The sequence below is a fragment of the Cupressus sempervirens genome, chromosome 4, assembly GCF_028749045.1.
Source record: "Cupressus sempervirens isolate cs-2001-9-10 chromosome 4, ASM2874904v1, whole genome shotgun sequence".
NCBI lineage: Eukaryota > Viridiplantae > Streptophyta > Pinopsida > Cupressales > Cupressaceae > Cupressus > Cupressus sempervirens.
In genome coordinates, this window is record NC_143121.1 from 851,761,639 (window position 1) to 851,778,705 (window position 17,067).

At 37.1% G+C, this 17,067-nt stretch overlaps 1 protein-coding gene across 2 annotated transcripts in view; it reads right to left on the minus strand.

Moving 5' to 3' along the window:
* LOC149564051 (DNA topoisomerase 6 subunit B-like) overlaps positions 1-17,067 on the minus strand; it is a 111,093-nt gene that overhangs the window by 38,872 nt on the left and 55,154 nt on the right. For both annotated transcript variants that reach the window (XM_089827150.1, XM_089827149.1), the window contains 4 exons: positions 1,948-2,054; positions 1,713-1,815; positions 1,523-1,608; positions 1,141-1,337 (listed from right to left, as the gene is read on the minus strand). In XM_089827150.1, coding sequence (XP_089683276.1) covers positions 1,141-1,337; positions 1,523-1,608; positions 1,713-1,815; positions 1,948-2,054 — 493 coding nt within the window. The remainder of the gene's footprint in view (positions 1-1,140; positions 1,338-1,522; positions 1,609-1,712; positions 1,816-1,947; positions 2,055-17,067) is intronic.

Consider the following 17,067-nt stretch of genomic DNA (forward strand, 5'->3'; position numbering starts at 1 on the left):
TGCTAATTTCAGTCATTACATAAACAAATTATGGTAGACAAATCAGTTCAAACATTCAGTTATGTTGGGTCAGTTCTACCATCATTAAAGCAACATGGTTAGTTGCAAATTCAAGACTAGCTTGATGTATAAGTACCATCCTAACCTAATATTATTTCTACCTCTTCTTCATTCAAATCCCAGTAGTTACAAAGGCATAAGAGCAATGATTAGAGATGTGAAGGAGACAAAATTGACTTTAATATAGCCAAAACCCTGCATATTCATAAATGATGTTAACACATATTACTCAAGAGGAATTACCTTATATCCAAATAACATTTTTCCTCTCATAACTTTCTTTTGAGGTCTAACAAAGAACATGTATAATTGAATGACTCTTTCTTTTCTTTTAGGAGGTCACATCTCCATGAATCAAGCACAGTTAAAATTAGATCCAGCTAGTGGTTTGCACTTATGGTAAAGATAACTACTCTCTAAACTAATTTCAAGAGTTGCTGAGAACCTAGACTTCCCACAAAGCTAATAATCATCCATGCATACAATTTTTCTGACATGGGGCCATATGATGTCAAATATCCATAATAGACAATAATCATTTATTTTTCAAGATATATTTGTCAAATTTTAGTCAGTTGTCTGCAGTGTTTTCAACAAGTAATTTACTAATATGAGTTTGACTTGGTAGCTGATCTAGACCAACTTAAGTTTGAATCTATTGCAGGTTAAATATGGGTCTATGAATACAGGACGGATGAGTTTTGGGTCTTTATCTTTAGGTGAGTTGTTGCAGTTGTATTTTGCCACTTGTATAATATAGCATGAATGTCCCTTTCACAGAAGAGTGCAATGTCCTTACCATTCTACTTTCCTTTGCGTAGAATTTATACTTTTCCATGTGCATTGAATATTCAATGCTGTCTCTAAAGTCATTGTTTCCTTATGATAATACCATGCTGCAATTACGTCCTAATTACAAATGCATAATTTCATTGACGTCAATACAGTTGCAATATAACCAAATAGCATGCCATATTGTTGTCTAATCCATTTCATAACTCAATATAACATCATATCTAAAATCACCTTGCCCAACAGAGACAATGAAAAGCATGCCCATGATGCTCAAAAGAGACATACCAATCAAACGTTCTGCATAGGATTTGCCAATACTGATAAATTCATGCTGGAGAAACTGCAGAAGATTCTGCTTTGATGTCTCTGCAATAAGTCGTTTGATGAGTAGCAGATCAACGGAAGAGGGATGGTACTTTGTCTCAGCAGGTGCTAAAGGCATCACATCTGTCCTTCGTGCAAATCGTATGGTAACATTTTTGCTACATGGCAAACCAACATACAAAAGTGCATACGTATATTTGATTAATATTATTTTTGAAGATTCACAGCTTTATAGATGAAGTAGAGGATGTCTAAAAACAAAAAGCACAATTTCAAAGACAAATTAATGTAAAGGAGCATAAAATATGTTCCTCCAAAAGGTTTTTCATAAAGCAAATCTTACTCTGCTGTTCCTGACGTGTATCGAAAGAGAAACTGGGCATATGGTGTAATTACAGCCATTTGGCGCATGTAATGTATGATTTTTGACTGCACATATCAATAAACAAAGCCCTAAGGGATAACTTTCCAGAGCAATTTTCTAGACGAGCAAATGAGTAAATTGCTTATTCTGCACCCTAGATATCACTTACACGATGAGTTGTCCAGTTGCCTTCAATTGTAACCTGAATTTCAGCCCCATGCCACCTATCTTTATTGTCACGTTTTTCATGGAGATGGACATGAGGAACATTTCTATGCAATGACACATTATTTTTACATCAGCTCATAATCAATATGATTAATTAATTTGTCTCTATATGAACGAAAACTCTACATTCTTCAGAAGAAATGCCTCTGCAGAGTTCAATTTCTAGAGATGCATACTTGTGAATATCAATATCAAGCCTGCAAAATGATATATAATTCTGCTCCCTGGTGGCTGATAAAATGTCAATTGGAAGTCCAGTACTCATCTTGGACCAGATTAATGCCTGCAACAAAATATACAATGCAATTCTAGGACCTCAAACTGATGTAATCAGGCATGGATAACATCATGGTAGATATCTCAATCAGTGCAATTCGAAGCTTCTTAAAATATCACTTCAAAGCTAACCCTTCTCACAATACATCACTAAATAACAAGACCATAACTAATATTTATTTTCAACCTTTATTATATCCTAGTTAAAAAATCAAACATTCTGAATTGATCAACAAAGTTCAGGCTACTTAAAGAACAAAATTAATTGTTATTCTGATTTTTATGCCAGGTTTGTATCAATTACAAATTGTAATATCATAAAGAATACACTACACTTCCAAAGTAGATCAGGAAAAATAGCAATAGTAGAAAATTGCAGTAATTTCTCAGCTCTAGTATGAACTTGCTTGGCTGTACCACTAGAAAAGACAACATGGAAAAAATGGCATAGCTTGAGGAAGAAATGGATAAGGACATTCCGGGCATGGAGATTACCACAAATAATATGTTCCCCACCAAGGATTGAACATGTGCCAATGTTTGATAGGCAGGCAGTTGATGGCAACAGAGCTCAAAGAATTAATGGAATTGGGCTTGGTGTTGTGGGACACATGTTAAAATAGAAGGAAAAAGAAGTGTTGAGAAGGGTTTACTGCCAAATGGCAATATTTTTAGACTTTCATGTGGTAGGTTTTAGCTTACAGAAATTTACTTATTATGTTTTTTGAACTTTTCTACAGAGTTGTTTGTTCTGTTTCCGGTTTGGATCTTGGTTTGAGTTTGCAGATTTGGTTCATGAATCCAGAAAAAACAATTTGGAGGGTTGGTTCCATTTGGGTTTATCCATACAAAAAACATGTAAAACCATAAACATTATATAACCTAAAAGTAGGTATTACGTAAACAATACCATTTAGAATCATGTAATCAACCAAATTACCATAAACTTGAAGGCTATTTAAAACATAAATAATAAATACTATAAATAAAATTATTGGTCAAACTTCAATTTCTTTATTAAAATAATAAAAACATCATTTACATTAAGTGATGTAGGAATGTTTTTTAAAAACAATAGTAGTGCCACAACCACTGACACTAAAAAGTGTGCTTTGTTGGAATTATTATCATTAATGTCAAAGCAATTGTGAGGAATCATAGTGTCAAGGGAGCTTGTTAGATCTTGTCATTGATGTCAAGGGATAGTATCATGTTGCTTCTGTCAGAGAAGACCTTAACATATATGCAGGACAAGTATAAGTTTAAGATATGTGTTGATTGTTGGCCAACCACCCTTGCAAGGAAGATCTAATGCTATTGTCAATGCAAAATGTATTTGAAGGCCTAACCTCAAGTGCTCATTCGGAAGTATTATATTTAAATTTATTGTTCTTTATATGACCAACACTATAAAGGAGATTAAATTAAGATGAATTTGCTTATCTATGAAGCCAACCCTTGGGGATTTCTCACTTCTCTTATGAAAGGACGTGTGAATGGATATATAAGGAAGATAGAGTAGGAGTCAGAGGTGTAAGTTTTCCAGTGCAATATCACATGGATAAGAGCAAATCGACAGCAGTCTAGAACAGATTTTGTGTGGTCAAATGAGAAAACTTTTGATTGGACTTATGTAGAGGATAAGAGCAATTTTAAAGCAGTTTTAGAGCAAACGTATAAACCATTATGGAGAGAATATTGAGTGGACTCGTGAAGTGTGCGATAGTATTGAAGATTTGTATTGAAGGAAGGTTGGTATTGATGGAACTCTAAAATTTTGGCAAATTTAGAGTCCCAATTCATGACCAAGAGAATGTAGAAAAGGATGCTTAATTCATATTTGGCATATTATTTGGGTATGCAGTTTACAGATTTGGCCATTGTTGATTGTATAATAATGCTTTCATGATCAAAGAAAGGAAGTGTCATCATTGAATAAGGAAGCTGTAACAGGAGTATTTTTTCAGTGGCTTTACATAGATGCCATAGAATGCCTTCCATCAGTAGCACCTTGTTTTCAAGAAAGGTCTGCTTGTGATTCCCGTTATGATTCTTATGTAGCAATATTTGGGAAGGATCTCCAAAAAAAGGCTTGGTCACGGACAGTGGGCTATTGGATGTGAAGTCGTGAAAAATCTAGCATTGATGGGCATTGGTTGCACCCTGAGTGGAAGCATTACAGTATCTGATATGGATAATAGCCAAACTTGTTAAACCAGGTTTTATAAAAAATAGATGACTTGGGGAGACTGAAAACAGCCTCAGCATCGAGGTCTCTGTGAAAAATCAATCCTGCAGCCCAAGTATGTGCATTGAATGTGAAGTTCAGTACGGAGGCCTGGGAAAGGCATTTCAATGGGTGTTATTCCAACCATGCTATATACACTTTGGTTATTTTAAGGGGGAGGTTCCAGAAAGCAATGTACGTGTTAATATTGTGGGTAATATTGTGGGTTTAAATGCAGACTTTCCAATGAAATCTTCATTAGGAGAGTTAGATTTTGTTGATGGGAAGATACCCCAAGTAAATGAAGTTAATCATATGATAGTCATTATAAACATCAGAGAGTGTGATGAAGAAATGATTGGTTTTCGTCGAAGCTCCTACCAAAAATTTTTTAGCTTTGGAAAAAGAGGGATTACAGGTAATAGAAAGGGAGTACAATCTTCCAGTTGATCTGATATTTGGCATTTCTGTCTGCTTAGTATGGTATATTGCAAGAAAGCTCGGGCATTCTTACTGAAGTAATTGAAGCATCAGATGATCTATATGTTTTTCTGTTGGAATGGGGATCCATTTGCATTGTTTTCTATCAGGATCATCAAGAACCACAGATAATATAGTTTTGAAATGCAAATGCATCAGAATGGCAAGGAAATCAACAGAAATTTCCTATCCTGCTATGATGGAATCAGAAGCACTAGGAGAATTCTTTCTCACAAAACTCCCTTCAATCAACCCTGTTACTGCTCATGCAGTATTATATTGAGCAGGTTCTCTCTCGGAGTTTATTTGTCAGATGCTTGAATATTGACTACATTTAATGGCAAAATTTAATGTGCTCAAGCTAAGTGCAATTATATTCAGTGTACAGTGTAGATATGGTGAACTGGAAGAGACACGGTATTACACTACTGACTGCTCATCCACTTTGACTTCACCTTTTAATGCAGATAGAAATTATGTTAGAACAGAAATAAATGCAGACAATCTGGACATTACAGTTAAACTTCATTCAGAGGACATCATTGTAAATGACTATTTCGATACTAATATGCCATCATTTTCTTTTGGATTCAAACAGCAGCACTTTTTGAGGCGGTATTCACTATAGAGCAATACAGTGACATAAATTCTAATCAAGGAGAATGGACCTGCCATGAAGGCATAGGGATTTGTATAAATCTAAATACAGATGATCACCTGAAGAGTTTATGACTCATTTCTCATCCAACACAAGCAACAATAATGCCGGCAAGGAATACTGAAGGCACGGTTTAGGGCTGGACAATTCGCAATCTTTATTTTTTCGTATTGGGTCAGAATTGCTTGTGTATCTGTTCACTGACAACGCCTTGGGTTAGTAGGGCAGCAAAGCGTATGTTTGAGGAGTCGCTGTTAGCAATTGCGGGAGTCTTCACACATTTATTGGCCGTAAGGGATATCGAAAAATACAATTATTTGTGTTGTTGTGTCTAACTTCATTTTTTTTGGCAGGTATTCTGTCGGGTCTGGAAGCTCTACGTGCTGGAGAGAGAAATAGAAGTAAGATGGCTGGAAAAAATCCAGTTGATTCTATGCACACACCAAAGGAATTCCAAATACGCATTTTGAAGGATACACACCTAAGCAGCGGACATAAAGGAGCGTGGAGTGCATGATGGAGGAGATCGAAGTTTATGCAAACAAGTCAAGACAGTGTTTTCCTTGCACTATCGCACTTGCACAGAAAAGGCGTAGATTTTTACAGTGACGGTGTCCATTCTCAGCACCCAGGATGAAGGCACGCCATCTTCATGTTCACAGATGCATGAATAATGTTTTTATTAGTGCTCGAGGAAAATGACTTTCCTAAGTTATAAAATTAATCAATTATATCTATTTTGTAAGTCCTAAAGTATATTTTATGATTGTATTATCGGTAGTTGCTTTTTAGTTTTGAAGGGGTGTGTCCCTGTGAATACAACCGGCACCTTTCAAATCTTTATAAATATGTGATGTAAAGGATCCAAAGGGGATTCATATTTTAAAATTTTCACCTATCATATGCTCTGTGATGTATTGTATTTTTCAATGAGCGGAGAAATAAATTTTTGAACTAAGCCTGTGGATGGTGAATTCTCGATTGAATTCTTGTGCGAGTCTGGAGTCGAGTTGTATTGGATGGATCGCCTGTAGGAAATGTCTCCAGTACGATTTTATTTCCGGATTAGTAAGAAGTATTTATTTAATTTATTTGCATTAGAGTTTTAACTTTGTATTAAGTTTTGTCCTTTATAAGTGTTTTTTATTATTTTCTATAAATATTTTAATATTCGGATAAATGGACTGGATCATTATTGCATTTTAAATTTGATAAACATAGATATTGTGAAATGTTTTATTATTTCCATATTTATATCTAATTTGTCTCCGTAGGATTAAAGTGCATATTAGACTAATTTAAAATTGCATTTAAATAATTGATCCGTCGCATCTGATTATTAAATTTGTTTATAGTTTGAATCTATTAGACTTTATAAAGTTGTGCATTTCAACTAATAATATTGACTCTATTGTCTAATTAATTAAGCACTGGTCTTTTATTCTTGATTCATAATCCATATGCTAGCAAATGTTTCATTTCTTGCCTTTGAAGAATTAATATATTCATTTGTTGCATTAATCTATATTTATTCTTTATTCAAAACATTATTTCAATCATTTACCTTTGCTCTCAATTCATAAATCGCAAGTTGGAAGTTTTCAATAATTCTTGCCATTTTGAAAGCTTTTGTTATATTCGCATTCTAACCGATCTACTTTAAGCATCTTGGATATAAAGCTGTTGTCCAGGATCAGGTACACCCGCCTCAATTTTGCAGAGCCGAAAGTGCAGGGAACTTGGACCATGTTGTTCAGTTCCGTTAAGTTGGCCTTAACCGGTTGGATATCCAGCATCGAGCAGGCAAGGCTCATAGGATTCCAATCTGCGGTTTTCGGAACCAACAGGTATGACAAGACTTTAAGTAGTCATTAAGAATAGATATACAATGGAAAACCAAACAATTTAGAACAGACCTAGAGCAGACAAATTCTAAAAAAAAAATCCAATTCATAATGAAGAAAGTTAAAGCAGAATAATAAAGGAAGTAGACATGCTCATATTGTGAAGAAAACATCCATGGTGCATCATTTTAGAGAAAATTTGTATATTAAAAAAAAAGATTATGCAGATATGAGGAGAAAAGTAGATGAAAGAGATTGTATCAAGCTTCAAAGAGAAAGCTATATATAACAAGTTTTTATGGAGAAATTGTAAGAGTTTGTCATCCATTGAAGAAGACATAGTTCAAGGAGGAGAATCCTTATTCATTTGGAAGTCAGGGCTTCACAAAAGAGGTTGAAGGCTCATATTGAAGAGGTCGGTGCCTCATACTGCCCATCTGTCAATTATATTTCCCAGGATTCATATCAGCTACACTGACAGATGTTTAATACCTAACTGTACAAGTTAAAGTAAAAGGAAATGTAAACATGTAACTTGCTGTGAATATTTGGAAAATTTATCTTTCATTACTGATTGATAGGTTTGCAATTAGTACATAACATTAGAAAGTTATACCGACTACAAACAACTACATATAAATAATGTACCAGCTTGGTTATGACTACAAACTGCTAGTAACTGCCAACTGCAAACTCACAAGTAGTCAGGAACCAATCATCTCAAATACAAAACGTAACAATGATTTATTTAGCTGACTACAACTATATACTGTTATTGACAAAAAAAATAATGGAGGTAGAAAACTTCTAATATTTTTTAAATGTCCAGTAACACAGCAACAGTAAAATGTTTCATCAACAAGGATAATAATTGACTTCAAATTATAAATTCTAACCAAAAAAATTCTTGACACCTCTACCATGGTAAGTATATTATGAATGGTAATTTATTTTTCAACAAAGACGATGACCTTCCAATCTCTGAGAAACAATGTGATGGACCCCCATTTGGCTGTAACTTAATAGCATAAGACAGTTCTTATCACCACAATCTAAGTCACAAGGTTCGAATTCGAATTTGAGTTCGTCGATTGTAAAATTCGAATGAAATTCGGCAAGGGTAAAAATTCGGAAAAAATCGATATTAAATTGAACTTATATAAATTTATTTATTTGTAAATATGAGTAATATATCCACAAAGTTGTCAAAATAGTTTGACATTGCCAAATAATTAAATATATAACTTAATATTATTTTAGTATAAAATACTATTATTATAAATAACAATATTATATTAAATACTATAAAATTCGGATGAAGTTCGGAAAGGGTAAAAATTCGCTGAAATTTGAACTTCATGGGTGAAATTCGGTGTTTCTTGTGACTTAGACCACAATGACCATTCAATACCCACTAGAAATATCCCATAAAACTATTGTAGCTTTTTGTAAAGTAAGTCAGAGCTTTTTCCACATTCAAAAAGTATGATCACGTGACGAAAATAAAATAGCTTCTTGGCTAAAGAATTCTGTACTAAGTAGCCAATCCTGATTCTCAGATTCAAGGATTTGGCAAAAAAAGGTGGCCCAGATTTAGGTACCACAGGTGTGTGTATATATACAAACACACACACACACACACAGATTTTGATAAAAAATATATGTGTGTGTGTGTGGAGGTTGCAAAAAAAATTACATAAAATTAAAAATTATAGATATTCATGGGGTTGAGGTGATTTGTGATGGTTGGATTCCGACAAGACTATCCTACAAGTGTCCATAGCACATTCTTCCTTAAGATCATCATCACAATTTTACCATGTTAGCCGATAACGTGAGAAGGATCTTCTCATCATATGACAATTCCTATATTGAACAAGCATGCTGATGAAGACACAACCCAAGAACAGAATAATACAACCCCAAGAACAGAATGTACACAACAGAAAAGGGAAAATTATATTAACTAAGAAAATAAGCTAGTACAAACAGTACAGAGAAAATAAACTTCAAAACATGCCCTAAGGGCTTACAATAGCATAAATCTGGAGATAATTTCTCCTTTCAGTACCTCCTCTCAAACTCCACTCCGAACTACCTTTTACAATGCCAGAAATCTCCTTAAATAGACCCCGGAGGGTTAAGGACTAGGAGTACATTCTAGAAAGTGCTAGTAGGCATCCACCGACCAAATAGAAGGTTCCAGAAGCTGCGTTAGAAGTCGGTGCAAATCTAGAAGAATCCAGAAACGGTAACCGAACTTTCGGGAGGCATAACTTTTGAACCGTAGCTCCGATTAACGAACCGTTTACATTTTCGGAAAGCTCTCGAAGCACTCTATAGCCCTATGGACCAGCTTCGCTCATCCCCCATTTTTCGGCCCTTTTCGAGGTCATTTAATGCCCCTAACCTGACTTTGAAGCATTCTTAGGAGGTCTCCAAAACTCGAAAAACTGCAATAACTTTCAAACCGTGGGGCCTTTTGATCTAATTCTTTTTCTGGAATGCTCTAAATCACAATTACATTCATCTGGCCAATTCACACTTTCTAGGTCACCAAAATGATGGCCAAATTGCATGCTCCTATTTTTTCGGGATTTTCTAGCACACTGATAGTTGAACTGTGAGAGTTGGAACCTTTATTTGACCCAAATGGGTATCCAAAAATGTAAAGACATGAAACAGAAACTAAGTCTAAGTACATTTTTTTGGGTGACACAAGATTGCCCTTATACCTCTGGATGCTCCTGCATCAGACACCCAGGGTAGATTGAAAAGTGACCCTGTCACTTTATGAATGGTAGAGGAAATCCCAAATGGGAAACCTCAGCTGCTGAAATCCAAGTTGAGTCCTCGATCGGCCGTCCTTTCCACTTCACCAAATACTCTTCATACTGCCTGTTTCTAGTACTCCTACCCACACGATGATCTAGAATGTCTTCTATCTCCTCCTTCTTAGAAGCAGGAATCGGACATGGCTCTAACACCTCATCTGCACCATCATCATGATACTCTGTTAAATCTGCAATGTTGAAAATGGGAGAAATGTGAATACCATCTGGCAGCTCCACTTCATATGTATTTCCTGTGTCATGTTTTTTCAAAATTTTGCAAGGGCCAAATTTCTTCATTTTCAACTTGTTGTAAGTACCAACTGGAAATCTTTCTTTTCGTAAATGCACCATGACTAGATCCCCTACTTGGAATTCCTTATGTCTTCTATTTTGATCAGCCCTAGCTTTATACTCTTGATTCATCTTGGTAATGTGTGCTTGAACCTCCTCATGTAGACGCTTGATATGTTCAGCAAATTCCTCAGCTTCAACACTTGTCCTCTCCCCTTGTTCTATCTTCCTCAATTCTGGTGCAGTCCTTGGGCTACTCCCATATACAATTTGGAATGGTGATTTTCCAGTACTCCTATTTATAGAGTTATTATAAGCAAACTCTGCCTGTGGTAGAATCAAATCCCATCCCTTGGGCTTATCCCCAACTAAACATCTCAGCAAATTGCCCAGACTTCTATTTACCACTTCTGTTTGGCCATCAGTTTGTGGGTGATGTGTGGAACTAAATTTTAGGTTTGTTCTCAACTTCTTCCACAATGTCCTCCAGAAATACCCCACAAATTTAGTATCTTCGTCAGAAACTATACTCCTTGGAAGACCATGTAGTCTCACTACCTCTCTGAAAAACAAGTCTGCAATATGGATAGCATCATGAGTTTTGTGGCATGGAATGAAATGTGCCATTTTGGAGAACCTATCAACCACCACAAATACTGAGTCATTACCCCTTTGTGTCCTCGGCAATCCAAGAACAAAATCCATACTTATGTCCTCCCATGGCCTTGATGCAACAGGTAATGGCTGATATAGACCAGTATTGTGACTAAACCCCTTGGCAACTTGACAAACCTGGCAACTCTGTACAAACTTCTTCACATCCTGTGAAATTTGAGGCCAAAAATAATGTTCTCTAAGAATGGCAATGGTCTTATCTCGACCAAAATGTCCTGCCATCCCTCCACTGTGTTTCTCCTTAATCAAATTTTCCCTCATGGAACTTCTTGGAATGCACAATTGACTACCCTTGAACAACATGCCATCTTGAATCAAATAGTTTAACCACTTGGTTCTATCTACAGCAACAGGTTCTTTACAAGCTTTCCATGTTTCAGCAAAATCAGGATCCTCGGGGTACAAATTCTTGAGTTCATCAAACCCAACTACTTCAACCTGCATTACTGTAAGCAATGACTGTCTCCTACTTAGTGCATCTGCAACCCTGTTAGATTTTCCACTTCTATGCTTCAACACAAATGTATAACTCTGCAAGAATTCTACCCACTTCATATGCCTCTGATTCAATTTACCTTGGCTATTTAGGTACTGTAATGCCTGATGATCAGTATACAAAACAAATTCTTTTGGCAATAAATAATGCCTCCATTTCTTTAAGGCTTGAACTATTGCATAGAACTCTTGATCATAAACAGAATACTTCTTCTTTGCATCATTCAATTTTTCACTAAAATATGCAATAGGCTTACCTTCATGGCTTAATACAGCCCCAATAGCGTTGCCACTGGCATCACAATCTACCTGGAAAACCTTTCTAAAATCTGGAAGTGCCAACACAGGCTGTTCTATCACCTTAATCTTCAGCAATTCAAAACTTCTCGCAGCTGCTGTAGTCCATTTGAACTCTTTTCTATCCCCTCTTATTGTATCAGTTAGGGGTGCACATATGCCACTGAAATTCTTAATAAACTTCCTGTAAAAACTAACCAGACCATGAAATGATCTTACCTCAGTAGCGGACCTTGGAGTAGGCCATTCCAAGATGGCTTTTACCTTCTTCGGATCCATTTTGAGACCTTCAGGTGATATAACAAACCCCAAATAGACTAACTCCCTTTTTGCAAAGTTACACTTCTTCAGATTAATTAACAGTTTCTCTTCCCTTAGCCTTTCAAGGACACTATGAATATGCAGTAAATGTTCTTCCAAAATCTTGCTGAAAATTAAAATATCATCCAAATAGACAATAACAAATTTTCCCAAGAACTTCTTAAGTACCTCATTCATGAGCCACATGAAGGTGCTTGGGGCGTTCGTCAATCCAAAAGGCATGACTAACCACTCATACAGACCCTCCTTGGTCTTGAAGGTTGTTTTCCACTCATCTCCTTCTCGAATCCGTATCTGGTGATAACCACTCTTCAGATCTATCTTTGTGAAGTACTGAGCTCCACTCAAGCAGTCCATAAGATCATCCATCCTTGGCAAAGGAAACCGGTACTTGATGGTTATCCTATTTATAGCTCGAGAATCTATACACATCCTCCACTCTCCATCCTTCTTTGGTGCGAGTACTGCAAGTACTGCACATGGACTTAGGCTCTCCCGAATCAAGCCCTTCCTCAACAGTTCCTGAACCTGTCTATTTAACTCCTCAATTTCAGTAGGAGTCATCCTGTGAGCAGCCTTGTTAGGCAAACTAGCTCTTGGAATCAAATCTATCTGATGACTGATTTGCCTTATTGGTGGCAATCCATCTGGAACATTATCAGAGATAATATCTCCAAACTCCCCTAGTAAATCTGAAACTTCAAGTGGTATTTCACTACTACCTTCTTTATCTTTCCTAAGAATCAAAGCATAGCACATATGCTGATGTTTCATGCCATCTAAAAACTTTCTTCCATCAACAAGACAAATCCTAGCACTGCTACATACCTTTTCAACTTCCTTTTTCATGGGCTTCAATTTGTGGCGAACTCCATCCTTTGTCAGAGAGTATGTGTTTGCATGTCCATCATGTACTGCATGTCTATCAAACTGCCATGGTCTACCCAACAATAGATGGCAAACATTCATCGAAATAACATCATAGAGAACTTCATCATGGTAACTCCCAATTTTAAATTTTACTAAACATTGTTCACTTACCAGGACCTTATGATCATCTTTTACCTAAGCAATCCGATAGGGCTGGGGATGTTTCTCCCTCTTGAGCTTCAGCTTAGAGATCACTGATACCAAGTTATCAGTGCTACCACCATCAATGATCACATCACAACATTTATCCTCACACTTACATTTGGTACGGAACAAACTCCTCCGTTGTCCTGGTTCAATCTCACCGCTTAGTAGGACTCTCTCATTTACCAAGGTCTCTCCTCTTTCTACATCCTCTGAATGTGATGATTGTGCATCCTCATCCACATGAGCAACCCTAGCTTGGCCCTCAACTCTCCTATCTGTCCTTCCTTGTCGTTGAGGGCATTCAAAGGCACGATGACCTTCTTCACTGCAATGGAAACAGGTACCACGGAAGCCTCCTCTTCCTTGTCCACGTCCTCTACCTCTTCCTCTTTGATTTCCAAAGTCTTGCTCACGGGAGCGGTTGAAACCCTCATTCCTCTGGTTCTTGCTAGTACCCTCATCTTCATTTTTCTTTTGAGTTTCATTGCGTCCTCCAGATGATCTACCGCTTCCCCTTCCTCCTTGACCGCACCCTCTTTGTCTTCCTTCAAATCTTTTATTTAGCTTCTCTTCAACCCGTAGGGCAAACTGGTATGCCTCTTCAACGCTGGTCATTCTTACTAGACTTAATTCCTCCTGGATGCTAGGTCGCAACCTACTGATATAACGAGCAACCTTCTCCTTATTTGCTTCTGCATGCCCCGCTCTAATCAAGAGTTGGTAAAATTCCTCTATATATTCTTGGACTGATCTTCCTGCTTGCTTTAACCCATGCATCTTCTTAAACAAATCAAGCTCATAGTCCACAGGAATGAACTACTTCTTCAATTTGTCCACCATGCGATCCCACCTTGTGATCTTCTCCTTTCCTCTTCTGTTTCTTTCCAATTGAACCTCTTGCCACCAGATTTTGGCATGGCCTTTCAGTTTTTCCTTTGCAAACTTAACCCTATCTGGGTCCCTAATATCCTCATACTCAAAGTATTCTTCCAGTTCATTGATCCAATCGATCAACTCATCTAGTTTCAGATTTCCTGAAAATACACCCACTTCAATTGTGGGTCTTTTCCCAAACTTAGAAATGGCCCTAAAAAGCCTTTCCTCTGCCTGATTCAGAACTTCCCCGTCAAATTCCTCTTCTAGTCCCATTACTTCTTCTTCATTGTCATCCTCACTGTTGTCACCTGCGGCAACATTTGCTCCTCTACGAAGCTCCTCTTGCAATGTCGCACCTGCCTTTGGAGGGCTCTAACCTCCTCAGGATTAATAGCTCTGGCCCTTCCACCACGCTCTCTTCGTGGAGGCATCTTCTAACTCGAACCCACAACCACATAGTCCTGGTGCAAACTACCTCACAGTCGGCGTTCTGTCTACACACTCAGGAAAACCTGCTCTGATACCACTTGATGAAGACACAACCCAAGAACAGAATAATACAACCCCAAGAACAGAATGGACACAACAGAAAAGGGAAAATTATATTAACTGAGAAAATAAGCTAGTAAAAACAATACAGAGAAAATAAACTTCAAAACATGCCCTAAGAGCTTACAATAGCATAAATCTGGAGATAATTTTTCCTTTCAGTACCTCCTCTCAAACTCCACTCCGAACTACCTTTTACAATGCCAGAAATCTCCTTAAATAGACCCCGGAGGGTTAAGGACTAGGAGTACATTCTAAAAAGTGCTAGTAGGCATTCACCGACCAAATAGAAGGTTCCAGAAGCTGCGTTAGAAGTCGGTGCAAATCTAGAAGAATCTAGAAACGGTAACCGAACTTCTAGGAGGCATAACTTTTGAACCGTAGCTCCGATTGACGAACCGTTTACATTTTCGGAAAGCTCTCGAAGCGCTCTATAGCCCTATGGACCAGCTTTGCTCGTCCCCCATTTTTCGGCCCTTTTCGAGGTCATTTAATGCCCCTAACCTGACTTTGAAGCATTCTTCGGAGGTCTCCAAAACTCGAAAAACTGCAATAACTTTCAAACCGTGGGGCCTTTTGACCTAATTCTTTTTCTGGAATGCTCTAAATCACAATTACATTCATCTGGCCAATTCACACTTTCTAGGTCACCAAAATGATGGCCAAATTGCATGCTCCTATTTTTTCGGGATTTTCTAGCACACTGATAGTTGAACTGTGAGAGTTGGAACCTTTATTTGACCCAAATGGGTATCCAAAAATGTAAAGACATGAAACAGAAACTAAGTCTAAGTACATTTTTTTGGGTGACACAAGATTGCCCTTATACCTCTGGATACTCCTGCATCACATGCATTCCAACCACAATCACAAAAGTTACAAAAATAATAGAGACGGCACTGAACTGTAAAAACTACAACTAGTAACAGAATGATATATATAATGGACCATGGTGAAAAAGAAAATCGTGTATCTTGTGTTTTGCTATATCATGCTAATATTCTACGGAGGTTTCTTGGTTCCTATTGTGGTGCAATGCATGTGATGGGTATTAGAAAAATATCATGCAAGTTGTTTTGGCAGATTGATATGTACAATTGAGATAAATACGGCCTTTTATCTACCAGTTGGAATTCAGATGCTCAGTGTTCAGACAAGCCATTTTGGGACAAGTGAGAGAAACACGAGTTTTTGGAATATGTAGTATATACTTTGTACAGCAGTATGAACATGGAAAAGCTCTCTGAGAAGTGTTGAAAACTTCAGGGACAATATTTCCTGCTTTATTTTTGCACCTAATGATATTCAGAATCAGGGCCCTGCTTATCAAATATTAATGATATTTGCACCCACATCCCCAGATTCCAGCAGGATTCCAGATGGGAATCCGGATTCCCAGCCCGAATCCTGCCAGAATCCGGACAGAACCAGTATCAGAACCCTACCAGAACCAGGCTCCGGACATTAGCAGAGGAATCCAGTAACATATATGACATATTCAGGGACAACTTCTAATTCCTTCAAAATTAACAGATCCATTTATCTTGATAAAAGAAGACCAGTAATAGGAAAAGGTAATGAAATGGTAGTCCAATCATCTCATAATTCCCCTCAATAGCTAATTAAGTGAAAAATGAGAATAAGTCCATTTGCATTCTGTTTTCAGTTGTATCAGTAGCTAACACATATAGTGTTAACATAATTAATAACATTCCAAAAGCATAAAGACATATAGCTCTAACATTGGTTCACCCATGGCTAAAGGCTTCTGGCTCATCTGTTGGAAGAGGATTGTGGTCCTAGCTCTGTAATAACCACCCCATTTTTCTTTTTTTTAGGAGACTTGCAGACCTCTATGTATTATCAATTAGAGTGCTACTTTCAACATGGCATTTGACAAACACTTAGCAAACATACAACAATAAATAAGCAAAGTCTGGAACCTCCTTATTTGCGGATAAAATATTGATTTTGCAATAGAAATGTTTACATACAATTGCCTTATAGGATGCAACAAATATTCAGACTGGTATTTAACAATTACAATGCCTAAAATGAGCAGTATGATGGAAGGAACCTGGAAGTAGATGCTGTAGTGATTTGCAGATGAAGTGACAGTGTCCCAACCTTTAATTGGCAAGAATGGACAAGAAACTCAATGCAACACTGTTCATGCACTGTAGCAGCACTATTCATGATACTGTAGCAATTTCACTATTCAAGGCCTTGTAGAAAAATCACTATTCATGGTACTGTAGCAAAAACACTATTCATGGTACTGCAATCAACTTCTAGCCTGAACTTCAAAGCTCTCTAAAACTATGTGTGAAATCACCAATAAATCCCACTATGTTTCCTTGAATGAAAACACTCAATAATCCTACTAACTCTGTCTT